We start from the raw sequence: 25,803 nt of genomic DNA on the forward strand, positions 1-25,803 counted from the left end.
CTATAGGTCCATCCACGTCTCTACAAATGACCCAATTTCATTCCTTTTTGGGGCTGAATAATATTCCATTGTATATATGTACCACATCTTTATCCATTCATCTGTTGATGGACATTTAGGTTGCTTCCATGAGTTGGATATTGTAAATAGTGCTGCAGTGAACATTGGGGTGCATGTGTCTTTTTGAATTATGGTTTTCTCAGAGTATATGTTCAGTAGTGGGATTGCTGGGTCGTATGGTAGTTCTATTTTTAGTTTTTTAAAGAACCTCCATACTGTTCTCCATAGTGGCTGTATCCATTTACATTCCCACCAACAGTGCAAGAGGGTTCCCTCTTCTCCACAGCCTCTCCAGCATTTGTTGTTTGTAGGTTTTCTGATGATGTCCATTCTAACTGGTGTGAGGTGATACCTCATTGTAGTTTTACGCGCAGGCTTAGCGGCCATGACTCACGGGCCCAGCCGCTCCGCGGCATGTGTGATCTTCCCACGAACCCATGTCCCCTGCATCGGCAGGTGGACTCTCAACCACTGCGCCACCAGGGAAGCCCCTCATTGTAGTTTTGATTTGCATTTCTCTAATAATTAGTGATGTTGAGCAGCTTTTCTTGTGCTTCTTGGCCATCTGTATGTCTTCTTTGGAGAAATGTCTATTTAGATCTTCTGCCCATCTTTGGATTGGGTTGTTTGTTTTTTTAATATTGAGGTGCATGAACTGTTTATATATTTTGTAGATTAATCCTTTGTCCGTTGATTATTTGCGAATATTTTCTCCCATTCTGAGGGTTGTCTTTTTGTCTTGTTTGTAGTTTCCTTTGCTGTGCAAAAGCTTTTAAGTTTCATTAGGTCCCATTTGTTTATTTTTGTTTTTATTTCCATTACTCTAGGAGGTGGATCAAAAAAGATCTTGCTGTGATTTATGTCCAAGAGTGTTCTTCCTATGTTTTCCTCTATGAGTTTTATAGTGTTCGGTCTTACATGTAGGTCTCTAATCCATTTTGAGTTTATTTTTGTGTATGGTGTTAAGGAGTGTTCTAATTTCATTCTTTTACATGTAGCTGTCCAGTTTTCCCAGCACCACTTATTGAAGAGACTGTCTTTCCTCCATTGTATATCCTTGCCTCCTTTGTCATAGATTAGTTGACCGTAGGTGTGTGGGTTTATCTCTGGCCTTACTATGCTGTTCCATTGATCTGTATTTCTGTTTTTGTGCCAGTACCATATTGTCTTGATTACTGTAGCTTTGTAGTATAGTCTAAAGTCAGGGAGTCTGATTCCTCCAGTTCCGTTTTTTTCCCTCAAGACTGCTTTGGCTATTCGGGGTCTTTTGTGTCTCCATACAAATTTTAAGATTTTTTTGGTCTAGTTCTGTAAAAAATGCCACTGGTAATTTGATAGGGATTGCATTGAATCTGTAGATAGCTTTGGATAGTATAGTCATTTTCACAATATTGATTCTTCCAATCCAAGAACGTGGTATATCTCTCCATCTGTTTGTGTCATCTTTGATTTCTTTCATCAGTGTCTTATGGTTTTCTGAGTACAGGTCTTTTACCTCCTTAGGCAGGTTTATTCCTACGTGTTTTATTCTTTTGGTTGCAATGGTGAATGGGAGTGTTTCCTTAATTCCTCTTTCTGATCTTTCGTTGTTAGTGTATAGGAATGCAAGGGATTTCTGTGCGTTAATTTTGTATCCTGCAACTTTACCAAATTCATTGATTAGCTCTAGTGGTTTTCTGGTGACATCTTTAGGATTCTCTATGTATAGTATCATGTCATCTGCAAACAGTGACAGTTTTACTTCTTTTCCAATTTGTATTCCTTTTATTCTTTTTCTTCTCTGATTGCCATAGCTAGGACTTCCAAAACTATGATGAATAATAGTGGCTTGTTCCTGATCTTAGAGGGAATGCTTTCAGCTTTTCACCATTGAGAATGATGTTGGCTGTGGGTTTGTTATATATGGCCTTTATTATGTTGAGGTAGGTTCCCTCTATGCCCACTTTCTGGAGAGTTTTTATCATAAATGGGTGTTGAATTTTGTCAAAAGCTTTTTCTCCATCTATTGAGATGATCATATGGTTTTTATTCTTCAGTTTGTTAATATGGTGTATCACATTGCTTGATTTGCATATATTGAAGAATCCTTGCATCCCTGGGATAAATCCCACTTGATCATGGTGTATGATCCTTTTAATGTGTTGTTGGATTCTGTTTGTAGTAGTTTGTTGAGGATTTTTGTATCTATATTCATCAGTGATATTGGTCTGTCATTTTCTTTTTTTGCAGTATGTTTGTCTAGTTTTGGTATCAGGGTGATGGTGGCCTCATAGAATGAGTTTGGGAGTGTTCCTTCCTCTGCAATTTTTTGGAAGAGTTTGAGAAGGATGGGTGTTAGCTCTTCTCTAAATGTTTGACAGAATTCACCTGTGAAGCCATCTGCTCCTGGACTTTTGTTTGTTGGAAAATTTTTAATCACAGTTTCAATTTCATTACTTGTGATTGGTCTGTTCATATTTTCTATTTCTTCCTGGTTCAGTCTTGGAAGGTTATACCTTTCTAAGAATTTGTGCATTTCTTCCAGGTTGTCCATTTTATATTGGCATAGAGTTGCTTGTAGTAGTCTCTTACGATGCTTTGTATTTCTGCGGTGTCTGTTGCATATATCTTTTGAGTTAACGTTTGTGTTTTCTTTGGATAAATACCTAGAAGTGGAATTGCTGGATCACATGGTAGCTCTGTTTTTAATTCTTTGAGGAACTTCCATCCTGTTTTCCATAGTGGCTGCACCAATTTACATTCCCACCAGCATGCCCAAAGTTTCCCTTTTCTCCACATTCTCAACAACGCTTGTTTTTTCTTGTCTTTTTGATGATAGCCATTCTAATAGGTGTGAAGTGTTATCTCATTGTGGTTTTCATTTGCCTTTCTCTGATGATTAATGATGCTGGGCCTCAGTATGTCTGTTTCTATGCTTTGCCCATTTTTCAAGTGGATTGCTTTTTTTTTTGTTTGTTTTCTATTGAGTTATATGAGTTCTTTATATATTTTGGATACTAACCCCTTATCAGATATATGATTTGCAAACATTTTCTCCCATTCAGTAGGTTGCCTTTTTATTTTGTTGATGGTTTCCTTTGCTGAACAGAAGGTTTTTAGTATGATGTAGCCCCACTTATTTATTTTTGCTTTAGTTGCTTTTGCTTTTGGTGTCAGATTTAAAAATCATTGCCAAGACTTATGTCAGGAAGCTTACCCCATATGTTTTCTTCTAGGAGCTTTATTGTTTTAGATCTTATACTGAAGTCTTTAATCCATTTTGAATTAATTTTTTTATGTGGTGTAAGATAGTGGTCCAGTTTCATTCTTTTGCATGTGACTGTCCAGTTTTCCTAGCATCATTTATTGAAGAGACTGTCCTTTCCCCATTGTGTATTCTTGGTTCCTTTGTCATAAATTAATTTACCATATATGTGTGGGTTTATTTCTGGGCTCTTTGTTCTGTTGATTTATGTGTCTTTTTTTATGACAGTACCATGCAGTTTGAATCACTATAGCTTTGTAATATAGTTTGAAATCAGGGAGTGTGATACCTCCAGCTTTGTTCTTCTTTCTCAGGATTGCTTTCGCTGTTTGGGGTTTCTTTGTGGGTCCATACAAATTTTAGGATTATATGTTCTATGTCTTCGAAAAATGTCTTTGGAATTTTGGTAGGGATTGCAGTGAATCTGTAGATTGCTTTTGGTAGTATGGACATTTGAACATCATTAATTTTTCCAATCCAGGAGCATAGAATATCATCTCATTTTCAATTTCTTTCATTAATGTCTTGTAGTTTTTAATTGCACCTCCTTGGTTAAATTTACTCCTAGATATTTTATTCTTTTTGATGCAATTGTAAATGGGATTGTTTTCTTTATTTCTCTTTCTGATAGTTTGTTATTAGTGTATAGAAATGCCACAGATTATTGTGTATTGATTTTGTATCCTGCAACTTTACTGAATTCATTGGTTCTGTCATGTCATCTGTAAGTCATGATAGTTTTACTTCTTCCTTTCCAATTTGGATGCCTTTCTTTTTCTTACCTAATTGCTCTAACACTTCCAATACTATGTTGAATAAAAGTGGTAAGGGTAGGCATCTTTCTTGTTCAAGATCTTAGAGGAAAGGCTTTTTACTGTTGAGTAGGAGGTAAGCTATGGTCTTGTCATATATGGCCTTTTATTATGTTGAGGTATGTTCCCTCTATACCCACTTTGTTGAGAGTTTTTATCATAAATCAGTGTTGAAGTTTATCACATACTTTTTCTGCATCTAGTGAAATGATCATATGATTTTCATCGTTCATTTTGTTGATGTAGCATATCATACTGACTGATTTGAAGATGTTGAACCATCCTTGCATCCGTGGAATAAATCTTACTCGATTTATGGTGTCTCATCCTTTTAATGTATGGTTGAGTTTGGTTTGCTAATATTTTGTTGAGGGTTTTTGCATCTATGTTCATCAGGAATATTGGCCTTTAATTTTGTTTTCTTGTATTGTCCTTGTCTGGTTTTGGTATCAGGGTAATGCTGGCCTCAAAAAATCAGTTTGGAAGAATTCCTTCCTCTTCTGTTTTTTGGAAGAGTATGAAAAGGATTGGTATTAATTCTCCTTTGAATGTTTGGTAAAATCTACCAGTAAAACTGTCTGGTCCTGGACTTTTGTTTGTTGAGAGGTTCCTACTGATTCAGTCTCCTTACTAGTAATCAGTCTGTTCAGATTTTACCTTATTCTTTAAAATTTATGGTTTGTCTTAAAACTTACATTGTGTTTTCCCTGACCATCCATCTCCTTGGCTCCCTCACTCACTATACAGTTGCACCTGCTCTGTACTTTCATAATACTTGATACACATCTCTGTTCTTTGAACCTACTGCATTGTGTTGTTATTGTCTGTGTCTTTCTACCCTCTATTATACCTTGAGCTCTTTGAGGACATTTTTTATCACTAGTTCCTAATATATAATATGTATCCGTTAATGATGATTCATGAAAAAAAAAGAATGAATGAATGATTAGCTTAGTATAGTCAGGATGGCTCAAGCCCTTCTGTCTTCCACAGTATGCACTAGGCACCCAGGAGACTAATACATCCTTGCTGTGCCAGTAGTGGGTTACCTTACCACCACCTCTTTGCTCTGCCATTTCCCTCTAGCTCCTTCTTCTCTTGCTTAAGCAGGTGGAGAGAGCAGAAAAGGAAATCTGCTTCAACAGATACACAACCAAGGAATGAGAGGCCAGTGTCTTTCACTGGTAGGCTGGCCCTATTCATGTGTGATTTGCCTAGAAAACCCTCACTTGTTTCAGGGTAGCGGGAAAGGAGTGAAAGTGGGACTGAGCGGGGAAGGACTACCTCTCCTAAGAAGACTTAGACGCTTTCTCTAGGCCAACAACTTACAGTGCCAAGGATTCTCCTCCAGTTCCTAATCTTCTGCTTACACTGGTTCTAATGATGGCATGGTGGAAACCGAGCTGGTTCTGTGCCTGTTTAGCAAATTCTGTGGAGTTGTGTCTGGCATTTGGCAGCTGTCTTTAGAATGTGGGTACCCTTGGGCTTTAGCTGCAATTCTGAGCTACTGGGAAAGTCCCTTTCAGAATCCTGTTGTATATATTTTCATATAGGAAAGCCCATCATGAAGTGTAAACTCTTGAAGGCAGCGGCTCAATTGTGTGTTTTCTATATATTGCTAAATAAACTCACTGATTTATTAGAAGCTTGCTGATTATAATATGCAGTATTTGGCCATAAAGCACTGGGCTAAATCCAAGTCACTTTTCATCCTGATTTGTTATGACAAATATCTGGCTGTATTTTCAGATATCCAAGTGAAACATTCTGGAGTACATACCAGGACGCTGATCTTCCTTGGTAGCTCTTGGCCCTCCAAAGAGAACGCAGGCTTAAATTATCTTTGCCTTGGACAAGTATAAGAGAGAGAAGAAATTCTGGCTGACCCGACTGATTGGTCCAAGAATCAGCCTAATGATTATTACAGTCTGAAGTATGATACTATGTTTTCTTGGCAGCGGATTCATGAGGCCTAATACATGAAAGTTAGCTTCATTTTACAGGACAGTTTATTTAAGTACTCTGAGCACTCACAGAATTAATTTCTTAAATTTGGAACATTCCTTTTAGAATTTTGGTTTGATGAAACGTAGGCCATGAACGTTTGCTGGTTACTTACCTGTAGAGAGTTCCAAGTTATTGTCGTCATTAATTTAAATTAAATGTGTTTAACTTCCAGGGTGAAAAGGAACAGCCAGTGTTTGCACTGACCGGCCTCCGATGGGGATCCTTCCGAGATGCTGGCGTCTCAGTTAGCAAGTAAAGGGGCACTGTATTAACGTGTGGTGATTTTAAGACACCTTCTTATTTCTGTCCCTGTCTTTGCGGTTTCAATATGTAGTGATCTAGGAGTTAGTGAGGTTGAATTATGTGTGAATAACAGAGGTAGAGGTTTAAGTTCTTACGTGCAGAGAGGCTGCGGAGAGTCCCGGTTTCCTCCACGCTAGCTTGGCGGAAGATCAAGACGAGCAGCGTGCATCTTTCTTTCTAGACGTCGTATTTGAGCGTGGGTGAGGCCACGCTAGCCCGGAGGGGCACTGGATGGCCTCTCCTCCCGCGGCCTCCTTAGCTGGGTACGAAGTCAGAGGCACCGCTGGGGCCACAGCCTCGTGGAGCTTTCACAACCCTGGTTGGAAGACCCCCCGACGAGAGGTGTTCTTTCTGAAAGCCTAGCAGATCCACAGAGCCCAGGCCACCTCTTTCAGAGGAGGAAGAAAGGCAGATGCCTGGCTATGTTGGGAGATGAAAGAAACAGGCCTGTGGAGGAGGTGATTAGAGGGCCGCTGCTGGCTTTTCATGCGAGCGGGCTTATTTTTGGAGAATTCATCGTGTAGAATAGGCTCCTGGCTCGGAAAGAGGGTGTGTCCTGTTCTGTTGCAGGGAGAGGCTGCTTGGGCAGGGCTTCCTGTGGTGGGGCTGAGCAGACGCGGCGTGAGGTTCCCTCCTCGCTGGTGGGCGTTTTAGTTTTTCTTTACCTCTTCTTGAAAACGGGCTGACAATTTTAGTATGGTTTAAATGAATTAGGATTGATCTCACACACAGCTTTTATCAAGAAACCCCTCTTTCACACTGTAGGCATTCCTGCTCATTTTCTTTACAGAAATTTCTAAGTTTGGGGGTTTTTTTTGATGTGGACCATTTTTAACTTTATTGAATTTTTGTTATAATATTGCTCCTGTTTTATGTTTTGTTTTTTTGGCCGTGTGGCCTGTGGGATCTTAGTTCCCCGACCAGGGATCGAACCCGCACCCCCTGCATTGGAAGGTGAAGTCTTTTAACCATTGGACTGCCAGGGAGGTGCCTACAGAAATGTCTCTCTTTTGTTTCACTGGTTATTCCTGCTAATGAAGTTCCTGACAGTGGACTGTCAAAAGAGAGATATCACTACGTTATATCACACACTGTGTTCTTTAATATTTCACAGCTTTTATTTGCAAGTATGCCGTGGTTATCTTGATTCCACAAGTTATCTTTGTGTCTGATCTGTAATCTCAAATGCCAGCAATTTACCAAGAGGAATTGCTTGGTTTCCCCTGAGAAAATCTGATGAGAGCAAATTGCTTTCTAAATGTATTGAGCACAAGCATAGGTCAGCCCTTTAGGAATATCACACGCGGGCCCACATTCTGTTTGATTTCTGAGCAGTGAATTTTAAAATTCTGGTTGTTGTTATACCTGGACTAGGACCGCGCACTGAGTCGCTCTGTGTGTCATGAGAGAAACAATCGGGATGCGAGAAACCGATTCCTAGCTGGCCTCGGGAAGACTGCAAGCGCAGTGTCAGAACTTGCTATTGATACAGATGGAGGGAACTGCAGGCAGTGTAGAAATAAACTGCCTTGGATGGGATGTGTTTCTGTCTGGCTAACTGGGAAAAGAAGCAAATCATTGAGTAACCTTTGAAACAAAAGAACAAAACAAAAAAATTAGTTGGTCCAAGCCCTCATGAATAGCATCGCGGTACTTACCTGGGTAATAGAGTGGTTCCGCATTGCTCGTTGGATAGCTAAACTCCTTATTTGGGCATTCAAGGCCCAACTTAATCCGTCAGCACCCCTAACTACAGAGTTGTGTATCTTTGCTTTAAATAAAGCTTTTGCCCTGGCTATTACTCTCAGTGTTTCCCGTACTTTTACTACTCCTTCTGCCTAGAATGATCTCCTTCCCTCTTTTATGTATCTAAATCCAACCCATGTTTCTAGGTCTCATGCCCTTACTTTATTCTTGTGTCATTCATTATGCAAGTGTGGCTGCTTCAGTGATTTTAGGCCCTTAGTGATTTCTTGTGCCTTCTTGACTCTCCTTACCAATGAATCGTGATCAGTTTATACCATGTCATGTAAATGTTTATTTATTTGTTGTTTTCTGTTACTTTGGGGGAGGAGCCCTCAAAGGCAAGAATTTTATATTCATTATATTGCTTCGTTTCCTCCATATACATAGTAAGTGCTAAATAAATACATATTGATCCAAAACAAATGGGGAGCAGTTAAGATGGGCTGGTAGGTGACAGAGATGAGTTTTAGGAGAGAAATCTACTTTATGCCGCTTTCCTAATTCCAACTAGGCATCTTTTTCTCTTCAGTGGCTTTTAGGTATTTAGCAATATGAAGCAGACCCTCTTCATTCCCAGATTTCACATTTGCCATTTTCAAGCTGCATAACATAAGTAATGCGAAATTATGCTGATTTACAGATTTTAATTGTATGTTTGTGTGTGAGAGAGAACACGGTGTACAGAATGCAGCCATTTAGCTCATGAGTAATACATCAGCACCCAGCAACTGCGTCTCATTGTGGCTTTATCCCTCTCCACTCATTTGGAATGTATACTCAACTGTATTCCATGGTGGAAAGTATATATTACGGTGATACCTGTGAATTTAGAGATTCAAGGAGACTCTGATTATATATCCCTTGTAGATTGCAAGGATCTAGCTGCTGTATAACTAATTATGTACGGTTTGACATGGTATTCAAATGCAGATTAAAAACTTAACTGCAATACTTTTTTTTAATACTAAACCACAGTCTCCAAGCCTCCAGAGCAGACACTCATGGTAAAGGTGTAATTCTAATGCATTATCCGTCATGAATGGTATCTAGCACATTGACAGTTCTTTTAATATTCTAATTACATTTTTATCTTGGTCTTTCTCAGGTACTGGTATCTTGGGCCTCTGAAGACCAAAGTAGCCCACTTTTTCAGCACTCTTAAGGTAAATACAGTTTACAGTGTGGAAGCTTGACTTCTGGTATTTTGTTGTTCCTCTGTGATGTGTGTATTTGGAACCCTTAAAAATTTCTTGCTACAGATGTATATAGCGTGCTCCAGCACTGAAATGAGGCATATTTACTTATATACAAATGCAGAAAGCATTCCTGTTGTGATTCCTCTCATCTACCAACTTACCCTCTCCATTACCAAGCCCAGATTTCATTTCATTTTATATTTTACTTCCCTTTGTCTATTCATTCACTCACTCTTACCAGACAAACCTTGAACACAATGACCTGTATCTCATTAACTATTTGCAAGTGTGTCTATATTAGCATCTGGAAATGAACTGAAGTTGTATATCTAATCATACAGGCTTGTGTATAATATAGGAGGTTTCAAACTATGCTTCGTGCTTCCAACTGTGCTTTTTCAAACTAGCCAGATGTGGGTAGTGGTTGCTGTATTGGACAGCACAGGTATAGAGACAGTTGCCATCATGAGAGAGAGTTCTATCAGGCCATGCTGCTGTAGACTATACAATGAAAAATACTGGCATAGAGAACAGCTCAACAATGCATATTAATGAAAATGCTAATAGGAAAGTCATACTTAATCTGTGTACTATATACTGTGTTCCGCTTTTACGCAAATCAAGGTAGTATATTTACAATTCGACCAATCTGAAAATTGGCAGATGAAGTTTGAATGTAGTGAAAAGTTTGGTTTTAATGTTAACATTCAGAGTATCGAGTGTTTTTCGAATTACAAAAGTAATATATGTCCATTGCAAAATGTTTGGAAAACATAGCTCCCTTTACCTTCTAAATAAATTCCGGATGGATAACAAAACCATTAAAGTACTAGGGGTGACCAATCTACATGATTATTAAAATGAACTTGGGGGGCGCCAAGGACTTTCTATACCTAAGGCAAATTGTGTGGGTAAAATGCATGACTGCTGTTGATTGAGGGGATAATTACATTGGTGGAGTAGGGATTGCATTCAGGAAGAAATAGAGTAACTACATATTTAAGTTGTAGAATCTGGGAGCATGTAAACTGTTTCCATCATTTCTTCAGCAAACAATTGCTGCATACCTGTTGTCTGGCAAGCCCTGCTATATATTTGGAATGCAAAGTCAAATAAGACAGGTTTCCTGCCCTCAAGAAGTATTCAAGTGCTGGGGGTGAGGTCCAGGTATTCAAGTGCTGGGGGTGAGGTCCAGGTATTCAAGTGCTGGGGGTGAGGTCCAGGTATTCAAGTGCTGGGGGTGAGGTCCAGGTAAATCAGCAGTTTGGCAAGTGCTAAGAGAGAAATACGGAGAGAATAAGATGGAAGCAGAGAGGAGGGGCCTTTACCCCTGACTGAAGGTTGGTAAAGTCAGCCCAGGGAAGGTGACACTTTTGCCAGATTTTGAAATACATACAGGACTAGATAAATGGCATTCCAAGTGGAGCGGTGAGGATGTGTGAAGTCACAGTGGTGTAACACGGTCTTTAATTATGGCCAATGCAGTAGCATGGCGGGAAGGGGACTTTGAGGGTCAGGTCAGGACCACTTTTGGCAGGTTTTGATGTGGGATCTGACATTTATCACTAAAGCACTAGAGGGTTATTGAGTCTTAAGCAGGGGAGTGGCAAGAGCAGATTTTCCCTCTAGAAAAATTGTTTGGCAACAGTGTGGGCAGGAGATTGGACACGGGTAGTTAAAGGCAAAGGCATCAGGTAGAAGATTGTTAACGTAATCCAGTTGAGAGGAGATAAGGTGGTAACAGTGAATATTTGCCACAGAGGATGGATTAAAGAGGTAACAGCCCTCAAAAGTTGGAAGGAGCTTGTAGTAGTCCCAGATTTCTGGTTTGAGGGACTGGAGTTTGGTAACTAGAGTTTTCCCTTAATGCTGATAATATTAGAGTAGAATGAAGTTTGTGAAGAAAGATGAAATTTTCAGTTTGGCACATACTGAGCTTAACATACTGTGGTGCAGACAGGTGGCGATACAGTCGTGACTTCGGTCTGGAATTCAGAGAGATCTGGGCTAAAGAAATAGACGTAAATGTCATAAGTGTATGAGTGGCATTGAGCTATGGATTTGATAAAGTTACTGTCGAGAATAGATGGCCAGGAATAGCCTTCATTTAAAGAGGCAGAGACGGTGCCTGGGAACCGCCAAGAGAGACTCCAGGAGGAAGTACCGGCATAGAAGCCAATGGAAGAGAGAATTTCAAGAAGAGAGTGAGATTTCAAGAAGCAACGGCAGAGTCTAAATAGAGGCCGGCAAGCGAGTGCCCTCTGAAGGTTCGGTAGCCTGTGGGTGGAAGAGCTGAAGCCGCACTGAAGAAAGTTCAGGGGTAAATGGGAGCAGAAAGTAGAGGCTGTAGAGCCCCTCCCTCAAGGATCTCGACTCTGAAAAGAAGGACATAAAAAGACAAAAGCTAGTGAGAAGTATGGGGCCACTGGAGTGTTCTGTTTTTTTTTTAATTGGAGAGATATCTGTGTCTTTATTTCCTGAAGCAGAAGTGAAAAAGAATGGGAGGAGAAGAGAGAAAGGACACAAAAAGCATGACTGACTCAGCTAGTTCCATGAGCACATGGAAGCGAGTGGGATCCAGAGTCCTGGACTAGTCTTGGATGGGGGAGGGACGCCTTTTTCCTTGAGACAGGAGAGAAATAAAGGAGAGGTACAGATGAAAACATATTTATAAAGAGGTAAGGCGGTTCTTACTGATGTCTTGATATTCTCACTGAAGTGCAGGAAGCAAGTGATCTTTTGAAAGTGAGGTGGTGGTGGTGATGGTGATGGTGATGATGGTGGTGGTGTGGTGGTGGTGGTGTGGTGGTGGTGGTGATGATGGTGGTGGTGGTGGTGGTGGTGGTGGTGGTAGTACGGGGAGTTTTGAAGCAAGATGAAAATAGGTTTAGAAGGATTATCAAGTGGCGTGGACAACCTTAGACCAAGAATTTGTTGACATGGATATGCTCGTTTGGGTGATTGTTTTCCCTGTGTCAGTCCTCAGCAGGAGTGTTTTATTTCCCCTTCTAATAATATTGAGCCACGATGTAGAAGTACAGACACCTAGTGACAGATTGATTAAGAATAGGGGCTTTTCAGGGCAAACATTACGGAAGAAAGAAGACACGAGGGCCAAAAGCAATGGGAAAAGAGAGTGCTGTAAAGTAACCCACTGTTCATCTGGTTGGCCTGAGGACAAATGGCGTGGTCAGGGGCTGGGATTCTCAGTGCGACTGAGAGCTTGGTGTGGTTAGGGTCTCCACGGGCCCCCACATCACACCCCTCTCTTCCTCCTCTGACTAACCAAATGCAGGAACAAAGCATATGGAAATCAACATGCCAGCTTTATAAATGTCAGCAGGAGTGAAGGACACAGCTTGGATACGCGGTCACAATCTGATTTCCTAACACTCCAGATTGAATTTATCCACTTAAAACATCTCCTTCGGGGCACAGACTGCTAAGTAAGCTCACTGCGTGAGGAAGCAGTGGACGCCTGAGTCCGCAGGACGGCCACTTTCAGAGTGAGAAGAGAAGGGGTTGGGTCTTTCTGGACTTGGGAAGGAGTAAGAGGTGGAGTGAGAGGAGTTGGAACTGTTACTCTTTTGTAATTCACCCCATGGAAACTGGAGAACAAGGGAGCAGTTCACCCTAAGAGCCACTGGGCACAAAAGAATATGGGAAGTGATTAGATGGTAGGATATCAGGGCTTTAGATTTCTAAGATGGAGTGGCTCTGGGTACCGCTAAGGACCGGGACGTGGCCATGGAAATCGGTGGCTGTGGTGGGTTAGAGGTGACGTCAAGGGCTGAGAGGCTAGGGTGTTGTTTTCATCATCCCTGGGGACACTGATGGGACCCAGGATGGCACTGGACTCGGTGCCAGGAAGAAGACAAATCTAGAGTTGAGAGTGATGGCCTTTGAAGCAGGAATGAGAGGCCTTGGGCTGGATTTCGAGGCCGGACTAAACCAGCCTGGTCTCTGAGTGGAATATGATGACAGAAGCGAAGAAGGTATGTGATACAACTGGATTTCATGTTTGTGTCACCGTCTCTAAGTCAAAGTATTGGATGACTCTGTGCGTGTTCATACTGAGGTTTTCTTGGACAAGTGTAAGCAGTGGTTGGTTGCTGGTCCACTTCGATCTCCTCTCTGCTCTGTGTCAGGAGAGCAATGGAGGCCGCAGTCACTGGGTTCCTATAGGCCTTCAATAGGAAAAGCAAGCTTGAGGATTCCACACTCCAAATTAGAGATAATTTCATCCCATGAGAGGAGGTTACTAGTTAGCTTTCAAGCAGATATGGGTGGAATACTATCCTTTGTAGAGAGAAACCCCAAGAGTTTGGAATCGTGCTGCACGATAAAGGTTTTTGTCTCTTTACATTGAAAGGAGTGGCCTCAGACTCATCAAGCCTCTCTCACATACACGGGACCTGCGGAGCGACCTCCCAGTGGAGCAGAAGAGACCCCTCCACGGCCCTCTTTGTACAGGAGAATATTACGAAGGCTCGCATCCTACTGGGTACAGCCGCAGGACGGTGAGCAGCGTGGGGACTGACGATTGGAAAGCCCTGGTCAGCTCAGGCCTGCCTGAAGCAGACCCCACCTCAGTGTTTGACTCTCCTAGAGCAGGGGAAGCCTTTCCAGCATCACTGAACTCGGCCCTCTGTGTGCACAGCTGCAGGCCCCAAACGGCAGCAGCAGTGTCCCATGAATGGGAACAGCCTGTGTCAGTTGTGACTCCCTCTTTCTGTCACCAACCTTTATGTTATTGTGGCTACTTTTATAGGGATGTCTCAGGCATAGAGATTCCATTTTGAGCCTGGCCCTTTAACCTGTGTATCAAAAGTATGAGATAAAGAAAACTAAGCAGGGTGCGGGGTGGGGGGGCGGTGAGCAGATGGGCTCGGGAGGCCATCTGAGCCACTGGTAGCTGGCCGTGGTGGTGGTGCTGAGATGTTCATGGGAGACACTGACCTGTATCGAATGCATTCACACAGCCCCCCAAGAGATGAGCCCAGAGGTCTGGAAAGAAGTGCAGCTGTCCACCCTTGAACTGTCCATCATGACCCGGAACAGTCAGCTTGACCTGGCAGTAAGTGTGCCTTTTTTTTTTTTTTAAAGTAGAAAAGCATTTGGGAAAAAGTGACAAAGGCTACATGCTCTTCCACTAACTTGGTGTTTTTATTTTTACGCTGTGGGGATAGAGAGGGAAGGATCAGGGCAGGAGGATGTGGGGTGCCTTTGAGGAATAAGCAGTGAGAAGAAACAGCGAGTGAAGTGCCTCAAAGCTTAAGGGGCTCTGATCGAGCATCTGTCACCAAGCCTTCTGCCTGAGAGAACTGAGGGCAAAAGGCCTTTAGAGATGAGTTAGCCTAATCCCATCCGTCACAGGAATAAAACTGTGTGGAACTTTTACTTGAGTAAATAGCCATTATTTTTGTGACTATATTAAATATGTAGATTTAGGCCTCTAGGGGAGAAAACCATATAAACATCTACATTTATATAGATGTATATATGTATACACACAAACATCTCTATTTTACATATTGAGTCCAATCTGTTGACATGCACGACCAGTATGGTAGCCACTAGTCACAGGTAGCTGCTTAAATTTAAATTAATACAAATAAAATTTAAAACTTATTACTTGTGCCACATGACAAGCGCTCAATAACCATATGTAGCTAGTAGCGACCCTATTGAAAGGCGCAAATATAAAACACTTCCATAGTGCAAAAAGCTCTCCTGGATAGTACTGATATAGGCAATACGCTAAAAATTTTTTGAACTAAAGCAGAGGTTATTAGCAAACTGGTCTGCCACCTGTTTTACTATAGACTGCAAGCTGAGAATTGATTTTACGTTTTTAAATGGTTAGAATAAAGTCAAAAGAAGGATTATATTTTGTGACAGGTAAAAGTATACGGAATTCAAGTTTCGACATCCACAAGTCAAGTTTTATTGGAACATAGCCGTATTCATCCATACCCATGTTGTCTGTGGCCACTCAAGCGGCAGCGGCAGAGCTGAGTTGTTGTGACAGAGACTGAATGGCCCCAAAGCCTAAAACACTTACTATCTGGCCATTCACAGTAAGGGTTTACTGACCCCTGGTCTAGAGAAAACTTTAGTAGTTTATGTTAATGAGAATGCCAGTAGGAAAGCTATCCTTAACCATGGACTAATATTATGTTCAGCTTTTATGTGAATCAAAGTAGTATGTTCACAACTAACCTGGTCAGTCTGAAAACTGGCACATGGAATTGAACATATGATTGTAGTAAGATGAATGAGGGGGACAAGTGTAGTGAGAAGTTTGATTCCAATATTAATATTCAGAGTATTGGATTGCTTTTTAATTATAAAGGTAATGCGTGTCCATTGTATAACATTTGGATCACATAGCTCTTTTCACCTTCTGAATTGATTCTGGTTGGATTAAAAGGTTAAATGTAAGAAAATAAAACTATTAAAAACACTAGAGGGCTTCCCTGGTGGCGCAGTGGTTGAGAGCCCGCCTGCCGATGCAGGGGACACGGGTTCGTGCCCCGGTCCGGGAGGATCCCACATGCCGCGGAGCGGCTGGGCCTATGAGCCATGGCCGCTGAGCCTGTGCGTCCGGAGCCTGTGCTCCGCAACGGGAGAGGCCACAACAGTGAGAGGCCCGCATACCGCATTAAAAAACAAAACAAAACACTAGAGTGAAATCTTAAGTGATTATCAATATAAACTTGGGAGGACAAGGCCTTTCCAAGACTGGCATCTAACCAAAAATCATATTGATGCATTTACTTCTAATAAAAAAGAAACTATAAACAAAAATTTTAATGACACTCATTTTTAGATTTCCTTTAAAATTTATCAACCTTTAAAAAAATTTGTTTTAATGACACATTGGGAAAAATATTAGGATGTGATATACCAGGAGTTAATAGCTTTCCTTTATACTTAACTGTTAGGATAATCAATAAGAAGTGGGCAAAGGACTAATATAAACAACAGGCAGGCGGCATAATTAGAAATTCACAAAGGAAATAAATAAACATGAAAACAATCGCTTATATTTACTACATGATAAGCACTGTCCTAAGAATTTTACACAGTGTCAGCTCATGTAATCCTCATAACTACACTATCAGGTAGATATAACTTCTATCTGAATTTCATAGGTAAAGAAACAGAAAAAGTGCTCAGTATCAAAGAAATACAAATTAAAATATTAAATATTGAATTGCCATAGATTAAAAAGCCTGCTAGTGTTCACTGTTGGTGTGGACAGGGAAACGGGCTGTCAGGTTTTCCTGAGGGAAAGAGAAATCGGAACACTTTTTCTCCAAGGCATTTTGGCAGTATATATTAAGCATCTGAAATGTAAGCATACCCTTGGCCCTGTTAAGCATATTTCTAGAAATTTATCCTTCAGAAATAATCAGATGATACATAATGTAGAGAGTCTGAAAATGTTGGTGAAAGTGAATGTATTAAGGTTAAAAAAAATACTCTGTTAAAAAGAGGAATCTTAAAAAGAAAGATAAGATTTCTAATTATACATTTCCTTTATACTCAATCTCTGATGATATGTACTTCCAGTGTTTTGTTCATGTTCTTTAACCTTGTTCTTCGCTCTGATGACTGAATACCAATGAATGGATTGAGTTCAGTGAGTATGTATGTGATCGTGGCTCGAGATTAGCCCCATTCAGAGTGCCGAGAGCTTTTTATCTTTGTGACAATTATAAAAATATATGATCCTGTGCTGCTTATCACTAGCAGCAGCAGCACATTCATTTTTTTTCTATCCTCTTCGTAAAAATAAAAGCAAATGCAATAAAATATTCAAAGACAGTGAAGCTGCCATGTAATAGCTCAAAATGTTCATTTATCATTAAAAAAAAGTCCATTCAGAGTCCGAAAGAAGCCTGAGGGGTGTGGAATGCTTGAAAATTAGGATCTCTTGTAGAGCTACGTTCACTGTATTTATAATAGCATTTATAATAGCAAAATATGTGAAACAAACTAATCAGGCCACTGATGAGAAATACATTTTGGTACATGTATTTAAAATGTTCTCTATTTATTGACATGGGAAGATGTTCATTGTATCTTGTTAAATGAAAAACCAGGTTAACGTGATTTGCAGCAAATGATTTCATATTTACTTAAAAAAGAGGTACTCCTACCTATAATTGAGTTTTGTGAATGATGGAGGTAAGGCTCCAGTTTTATATTCTTTCTATATAGAAAGCCAGTTGTCCAAGCACCATTTATTGAAATGTCCTTCCCCCCAACACCCCACTGATCTGCAGTAAACCTCTGTCATACGTCAAGTATCTGTATACATGGAGATGTTTCTAGTCTATTCTTTTGCTCTATTTTTCTATATTTGTACTAATACTATGTTTCTCTTAATTATTATAGTTTTATAGTAAGTCCTTCTATGTTTTTCTTCTTAAAGAGTCTCTTGGCTGTTCCTGGCTCTCCGACTTCTATAAATCCTTTAGAATGTTTATTAAGTTCCACATAGAAATCTGTTATAATATTGCTCAGCATTACATTGAACCTGTAGATCAATATGTGGAGAAACGACATTTCTACAATATTGACTCTTCTATCATATGCATACGGCGTATCTTCATTTATTTAGGTTTTTAATGTCTTTCAATGAAGTTTTATAGTTTTCTCTATAAGATTTTGTCTTGCTGGGTAGATTCCTAGTTATCTTAATTTTTGATACTGTTGTAAACAGTATCTCTTAAATTGTTATTTTTTTAACTATCCGATTTAGTTGATGGACATGTAATGATTTTTTATATTGATGCGGCATCAGCAACCTAACAATTATTATGTTAAGTTTATGGATTCCTTTAGATCTTCTATAGATTCAGTCATATCAGCTGCAAATAGTGCAGTTGATACGGTTTTTTCCTTTCAAATACTTAACCTTCTTCTAATCTTTTGTCTTATCGCATAGGCTAGGGCCTCAGTACAGTGTTGAACAGCAGTGATGGCAGGCGTCCCTGTCTCATTCCTGATGAGAGAGAAAGGCTTCACTGCTTCATTCTTGAGTTTGATGGGGTTTTTTGTAGATACCCTTTATCAGATTAAGGAAGTCCCCTTCCACTCCTATCCTAGTTTGCTCAGAGTTTTTATCATGAGCGGATCTTTAATTTTATCAAGTATCTTTCCAGCCACTACTGAGATAAGGCTTTTTCTCGCTGAACCTGTCGTTGTGGCATAACACATTGATTTTCGCACTTGCACTCTTAACAAAAGTCAAATCCTTGACTTGCATGTATATCTACTTAGCCCCTTCCATGTCTAAGATACATTTCAGTCTTGGCATGTCCAAAACTGAGCTACTGGTCTTCCCTTCCACCCCTGAAACCTGCCTTTTCCTCCGTCTTCCTGCAGCGCAGTCGATTGTAATTTCACCCTTTTCATTGTTCAGGCCAAACATCTGGCTCCTCTTTCTCGTGGCATCAGATCTCAGAGGAAGTCCTGGCGGCTTCACCTTCTAAATACTGCCAGCGCATCTCAGTGTCCGCTGCCAGCTGGTCCAAGCCACCATCGTCTTTCAGCCCGATTATTACAATATGTTCCTAAGGGGTCTCCCCACCCTTGCCCCTTTTCTTCTCCTTTAAACACAGTAGCCAGAGAGACCCTAATTTAAAAAAAGCCAAATCATGTTTCTCTGCTTAGAACCTTCCAGTGGCTCCGCACTTCACTCAGCCTAACGGCCAACTTCCTCGTAGGGGTGCACAAGGCCCTACTGCTGCAGTGCCTGAACCCTCTGATTCCATCTCCTCTCATCCCCTTTTCTCACTCTGCTCCAGCCATACTGGCCTCCTCGCTGTTCTTTCCCACGTCAGGCTCGCTCCCACCTAAGGCCCCTGCCCTGGCAGTGCCCTTTGTGGGGCCTGCGCGTCCCTAGACGGGTGGTTCTCAAAGTGTGGGCCTTGGGTCTGCAGCAGTAGCATCGCTTGGGACCTTGTTAGAAATGAAGATTCTTGGGACTCGCTCTAGATCTACTGAACCATAAGCTGTGACCTGTGTTTTAACAGGCCCTCCAGGTGACGTTTGCTAGAGTTTGCCCTGGATTTCCACAATGCCCTCACCTCCTTCAGGTGTCTGCTCAGAGGTTACCTTGCCAGTGAGGCCTACCTGGACCCCTCTTTAAAAACGCCACCAATCGTGCTCGCTTCGGTAGCACATATACTGAAAATGCCACCAATACCACCTTTTATCTCATTTTTATAATATACTGTAATACTTCTAATATACTCTATAATTTGCCGTTTATGCTAATATACATACACAGTCCACAATTTACTATTTTTATACGGATATACTCTAACATACTTCTAATATACATGAAGTTTATTATTTTATCATGGTTGTGTTTTGTTTATCCCTTCCACTCTCTCCGGTAGAATGTAAGTTCTTTGTAGGCAGAAATTGTTTTTCTCATTCATTGACACAACCCTAGCACTTAGAAGAGTTCATGGTACATAGGTGACAATAAGTCATTTAACAAAAGGTGACCCTGGAGCAGAGTCATTCCTCTGTTTTGTAATTCCTAGTTGAGATGTGAAGTTGTGCTTTGATAGTGCCCTTTAATCTCAGGCACAGGCTGTCAGCTCTCAGAGGCCTGGGGGTGATCCTGGGGCTACAGATTTTGAAGCTGTCCAAAAATAAACAAACCTCTATTTGAAGCAGACACAGAAGTGCTGGGATTGATTTACAGAGGGCCAGGTTTGTACTGCTAGCCACCAACTGGTGGTAAATTGTGGGGAGACGGGGGGAGGGTGGGGAGTGGCACGGAAACCAAGTCTGTTTTTATAGCCACTTCCTTGTAGCTCAATTCTTCCAGAACGTTCTGTGGTTGGGAATGTAGAGTTTTAAAAACATTGCCATGGCATAAAAGGATTGCTGCTCTTCAACTCTGGTCACATACCAAGTTTGCATGTAGAGCATTTAAAAAAAACACAGATACTTGGGGGCTCTCCACATCAAGAAGCTGGTCCAGCCAGTGCGGCATGATGACGACGTATAGTGAGGGTGGAGACTTGCCGGGAGAGAGGGGCTGAAAGCTTGGCCTGCCAGGGAGGGGGCCCTAGAGACTACAACAGCTACGATTATTAGTGAGTGACAGAACTTGACAACCCTCCAAGCCTGAGTGTTTCCCTAGCTTATGTATGTAGTAAAAAAACAAGCAAGCAATAGAGATGGATTTTATGGTATGGAAATACCACTTCAATAAAGGTCTTAATGTAAAAATAAAGGACTGAGGATATATTCAGGATAAAGTCATTGAAAGTAAAGTCCCCTCCGTAATACACAGCTCCGACCGCGACCCTCTAAGGCTAAAGGAGGGCAACAGGCTGCATGAGCCAAAATTTAGAGCGTTAACTTTCGTTTTCTAACCTTTTTAGAGCAAAGAAGACTTTATGAACATCTGCATGGAGCCCAACACGGTCAGCAAAGGAGACTTCATAACTATAGGGTAAGTGGACTGGGGTTTGTAGGCTGTGAGGCTTTAAGTAGTTTGTGTTCTGACTCACCAATCTGAGTGCCCATGCGCTCCAAGACAGAGATCCAACCGAGGGCTTGTCTGCTTTGGGGACCACAGCATCCCCTTGTCATTTGAGCTGGCATGTGTAGTGCACCTCTCCTACTTGGCCTCCCCCATTCATTTCGGGAAGATCAGAGTATGGGAGCCGTCTTTGTCTTTCGACTGAAACGACAGGATTCAGGGTAGTGTGGTATCATGCCCAGAATTTTGGCTTCAGGGTCAGAACTACTGGGTACACATCTTGATTTTGCCACTCACTGGCCTTATGACTTGGACAAACCCTTCACCTTCTCTGAATCCTCTTCCCTGTGTATAGAATGGTGTGGTATAATCACCTCCATCAGGATTGTTCTTGAGTCTCATACAAGGGACTGTGTGGGAAAACTCTTTTTCAGTGTGAAGCACTTCACAGCATCCGTTACCATTCATGTCAGCCCACCTTGCCCTCTTCCCAGGGCATTGATGGAAAGGTGTTGAGTACCTTGGACATTTTCCAGGCTTTTTTCCCTTTTCCACTACAAAATACCCTTCTAGGTCCTGTCTGATTTATTAAGCCCTACCTCTGCCAGAATTTTATTGGTTAAGGATGCCCTCAACCCTCTGCCAGCCTTCAAAGCATCTGAGGAGGCTGTGTGTTACCATGCCAACTGGGAATCTTCTCAGCTTTTTATGAGCTCTGTCTCAGAGCTCCCTCTGGCGCCCATCTAAGGATCAGACATTTCTGCTGCCGCTGCCGGGTCTCCATGGCTACTTCATTCTCTGCACCAGCACCGGCAGTACAATGTCTTTCATCAGTTTGTGTTATTCTTGCCTTTGGTACCAATTCTTCAGTTGCTGAATAGCTGCTTCTGCAGCCTTTGATTTACTTAACTGTAGTATAAGGAAGAAGGGAAAAGTCTTTCTTCTCCTAGGAAGGGTCCACAAACCACACAGTGTCTTAACTGAAAGTCTGGCCAGTGGGACCAGCTATATTTGAATCTCCTTCATAATACTGGCATCGAAAAATAGGAAGAAAAACCGGTGATACTGCTTAAATTAGACAAAGTCATTATGTTCTGCGTTGTTGCTGTCGTCATCTTCAGCAGCAGAAATAACATGGTTTCCTTTTGGTCTCTACAGGAAGTGAAATCAAGTAATGTCCGTTTCCTCTCGGTATCTGATAAGAACATTGTAAAGCTGCTTTAGAAAATGGATGAAGTTTCATAGATGAAAGAATTACTCTTGTTAATTAATGATAAAGAATGGACTGAGATTAGCTTTTACCCCTTTTCCACTGACGCTAACTGGCTGAAGGGTATATACACGAGGGGGAGTGTGTGTGTGCGTGTGCGCGCGCGCGTGCGCGGACAGGCTGATAATTCTACTCTAAAGCCATGTAGTCAAAGTAAAGATGCACTATGCTAAGTAGACTGTTTATATCAATATGGAGAATCATTCAAGAACTACTAAGACTGGTTGTTCATATAAATAACTAGTTTAAATTAGAATAAAAAATTTTCTCCTTTAAGTAACAGACTCACAAGAAGTACCAAATATCAAAAGTTTAGTACTTTTTTCTAAAGAATTTCATTTCATTCCAATTTTTAAATTTGAGTTTTTTAAATAGCCCAAGAATTAGGTATACATGGAACTATTTACAAATGAAACACAATTCAGAGAAAAATCAGTCTTAACTTCAAGCACGGTTCTCTGCAGTAAATAAACCTGCTCAAACTAGAATGGATCTCAACACTAAGCAAGAATCACTGGGAGAAAAATTATTCACAGAACCCCATGGTTCAAGAGATTATGAGTCCATCTATTTCATATCATCAAAAGACAGGCAGAACTTGCTATGTTCTTGCAGTTGAATGCAGCTGCCAGCACTGGTTTCCAAGCTTGCTTTTTCCTGTACCAACAGAAGTAAAAAGGTGAGAGACCCCAAGGTGCGTGCTGACGGCACCGAGTGTCTTCAGGCCAGCCGCTGCACTTTGCTTCTTCCTGAGGTGAGCGGGGGTGAGCTGTCCCAGAGCTTGTGGTTCTTTCCCGGTCTGTCTTCCTTCCTGTTTTCTTCCCCCTCCTTCCTATAAACAGACCCTTTTTTAGGTACCTTATACGTGCTGAGCACTGTGCCAGGCTCTGGGCTACATTAAGGGAGACCTGAAAAGATGACGGAAGCCCCTTCTGAGTCACGGGTTTAGAGTTGGACTCCTGAAGACTTCCGGTGTTGTCAAGCCAAGGTTCTGTAAAGTGACCCTTAGGTCTCCCGAGCTTTTATTTTTCTGAATGTAAATTATGCAGATAGCTACTATACCCACAAAGTTCTCCAGTTAGCAAATGTTAATAGTGGATTATGGCTTCACTTTTTTTTTTAAATTTATTTAGTTTATTTATTTATTTTTGGCTGCGTTGGGTCTTTGTTGCTGTGTGCGGGCTTTCTCTAGTTGCTGTGAGCGGGGGCTACTCTTCATTGTGGTGCACAGGCTTCTCACTGCAGTGGCTTCTCTTGTTGTGGAGCATGGGCTCTAGGCGCAGGGGCTTCAGTAGCTGTGGCACGTGGGCTCAGTAGTTGTGGCTCGGGGGTTCTAGAGCGCAGGTTCAGTAGCTGTGGCACACGGTCTTAGTTGCTCTGTGGCATGTGGGATCTTCCCAGACCAGGGCTTGAACCCATCCCCTGCATTGGCAGGCAGATTCTTAACCACTGTGCCACCACGGAAGTCCTAGCTTCACATTTTTAAAAAAGGATCTGGAAGCAGTTTTCAGGATGGCAGTAAATTTTTCTGTACTGGGAAATACCAAGCTTAGTAGAATAACCTATAAGTGGAAAAACACTTACTACAGGTGGCTTCTGAAGACCTGTGGCTCTTAAACTAAGGTGTTCAAAAAGGTAGGTGTCCCCAGTGGCTGGCACCATAGTTTCAACACAGCAAATGTTGAATTAAATGCATGAGTTACAGAAGGGTTTTATAGAATCTGTAATATTAATGTTGCTATACCTTAGGTATAAAGCTAAGCGAGTCCTAAAGAACCATGAGAATCATCAAGTGGCTGTAATGGCTTTCCTCCGAGAATTGGCTGTGTTTCTCGCTTTTCATTTGAGAAAGATTAGGGCTGAGGACATACACGTATGTTCTATGACTTCCTTAAGGACGTGACAGGACCCTGTCTTACAGTAAGCATTTGAAAATGATAACCTTGTTTCACAAATCCCAGAATACTCTGGGAGGAGACAGAGGCCACTGAAACCTTTTTCATGGTGGTAGAATAGGGCTATTTCCAGAACCAGCCCCGTGTCTGACACAGGCACCGAAATACTCTTTTCAAAGAACATTAGACCAGAGCCTCAGAGAGGAGGACCTTTTCCCTAACAACCTGCTCCGGTGCTCTAGCGATGACGAATTCCAGCCAGCGTGGGCGTGAGCTGTTGTGAATATTCTCTTCTCCACAGGGAACAGGCGGCTCCTTCAGCATCGACAGCGAGGAATACGAGGCGATGCCCGTGCAGGTGAAACTGCTCCCCAGGAAACTACAGTTCTTCTGTGACCCTCGGAAGAGGGAGCAGCTGCTGCAAAGCACGGCCCAGTGAGCGGGCTGCAAGTGGGCGCCCGAGACTGCACTTTAGGCTACCCTGGGACCAAAAGGCAACCAAGGCCTCCCCGTCCCTGCAGCGCTGTCAGAGGATCCCAAGGGCCCGTTCATGGCAAGTACCCTCCACCCTCCTCTCTAGTGCTTCCCAGCTTTGCAGCCAGCTTCCCAGCAGTGCATGCTTTGACTCTGCTGTGACAGCCCGTCCCTTCCACATACTGCTTTTCCTCAGGCTAGTTCCAGGAAATCCCCACCCTCAGTGGATGGAGAAGGGCTAGACCTTGTTCGCTCCCCTGAGTGGGAAGCAGGGTCCTGGGCTGAGTGGCTCGTCCTCTCCTGGTGGGCTCTGTGGCCGCCCTGGGAAGTCTAGGGAAGCACCTGCCCTCTGCGGCCTCGTCCCGTTCCCCAGGCTCCTCCACGGGTGCTGCTACTCTGTGAGCTCCAATTCTTAGCGTCTTTCAGTTCTCTCCTTAATCAAAAACATACCTGAGGTGTTTCCCTCTTCAGCCATGGCTGAAATACTGTAAAATACGTTTTTTCCCCTGAAGTAGTGCTTCTTAAATGTTGGTTTGCATGAGAACCACCTGGGGTGCATGTTGAAAACTGACTCACTTGGGGCCCAACCCAAATCTAATAACTCAGTCTGGGGCTGGAGCCCAGGAATCTGCATTTTTAAAAGGTGTCCACCTTCCCCAGGTGGTTCTACTACAAGAGGTGTCCCCCAAACTGAACAGGACACAGTCTTGTAAAGCAGCGGTCCACACACTACTCTGCTTAGGTATTTCCTAAAAGTATTCTGAAAAATCATGTATCCCCTCAGTTTTAAGTTGACAGCTAAAATTTTTCATGGAAGTTAGTTGCCAAAGTATGTACTTTCTGGTGTCATGTAAATATTGATATTTTAAAATAAAACTGTTACATCACTGTCTTAAACATATTCAGTGTAATTGAAATACGTAACAATTTAACAGTCATCCTCCATTTACAAAAATAAGTTTTTTGTCATTGAAAATGTCGATTATCCTTGTATGGTTATCTCCAAACCACTTTCAGCAAATACTATCATAATGTAATGTTTTTATGCTTGAAATTTTCTTTCCATTGGACCTGTCTTCTTGCCACCAAAAAATGTAAGTGGAAGTAACTTTTTTTTAGTTCTTCAAGTGTTAACTCAGTACAGAATAAATGTTATAAATTATTGAAATACAATTGATGAATATTATAAATTTTTGATAATTAAAAAATCAACATTTTATTAGAATGCTCTTTATCCTAGAGTTCATTTATCAAAAAGCAGTTTTTCTGTGTTGT

At 41.7% G+C, this 25,803-nt stretch overlaps 1 protein-coding gene across 6 annotated transcripts in view; it reads left to right on the forward strand.

The window, feature by feature from the left end:
- The window catches only part of AGK (acylglycerol kinase), a 124,186-nt gene extending 98,944 nt beyond the window's left edge, over positions 1–25,242 (forward strand). For all 6 annotated transcript variants that reach the window (XM_079932167.1, XM_079932162.1, XM_079932165.1 and 3 more), the window contains 7 exons: positions 6,296–6,375; positions 9,278–9,335; positions 13,741–13,888; positions 14,351–14,445; positions 20,789–20,859; positions 22,829–22,913; positions 24,356–25,242. In XM_079932167.1, coding sequence (XP_079788293.1) covers positions 6,296–6,375; positions 9,278–9,335; positions 13,741–13,888; positions 14,351–14,445; positions 20,789–20,859; positions 22,829–22,913; positions 24,356–24,493 — 675 coding nt within the window. In that variant the 3' untranslated portion in view covers positions 24,494–25,242. The remainder of the gene's footprint in view (positions 1–6,295; positions 6,376–9,277; positions 9,336–13,740; positions 13,889–14,350; positions 14,446–20,788; positions 20,860–22,828; positions 22,914–24,355) is intronic.
- Positions 25,243–25,803: the final 561 nt, after the last annotated feature.

Source organism: Stenella coeruleoalba (assembly GCF_951394435.1).
Source record: "Stenella coeruleoalba genome assembly, chromosome: 9".
NCBI lineage: Eukaryota > Metazoa > Chordata > Mammalia > Artiodactyla > Delphinidae > Stenella > Stenella coeruleoalba.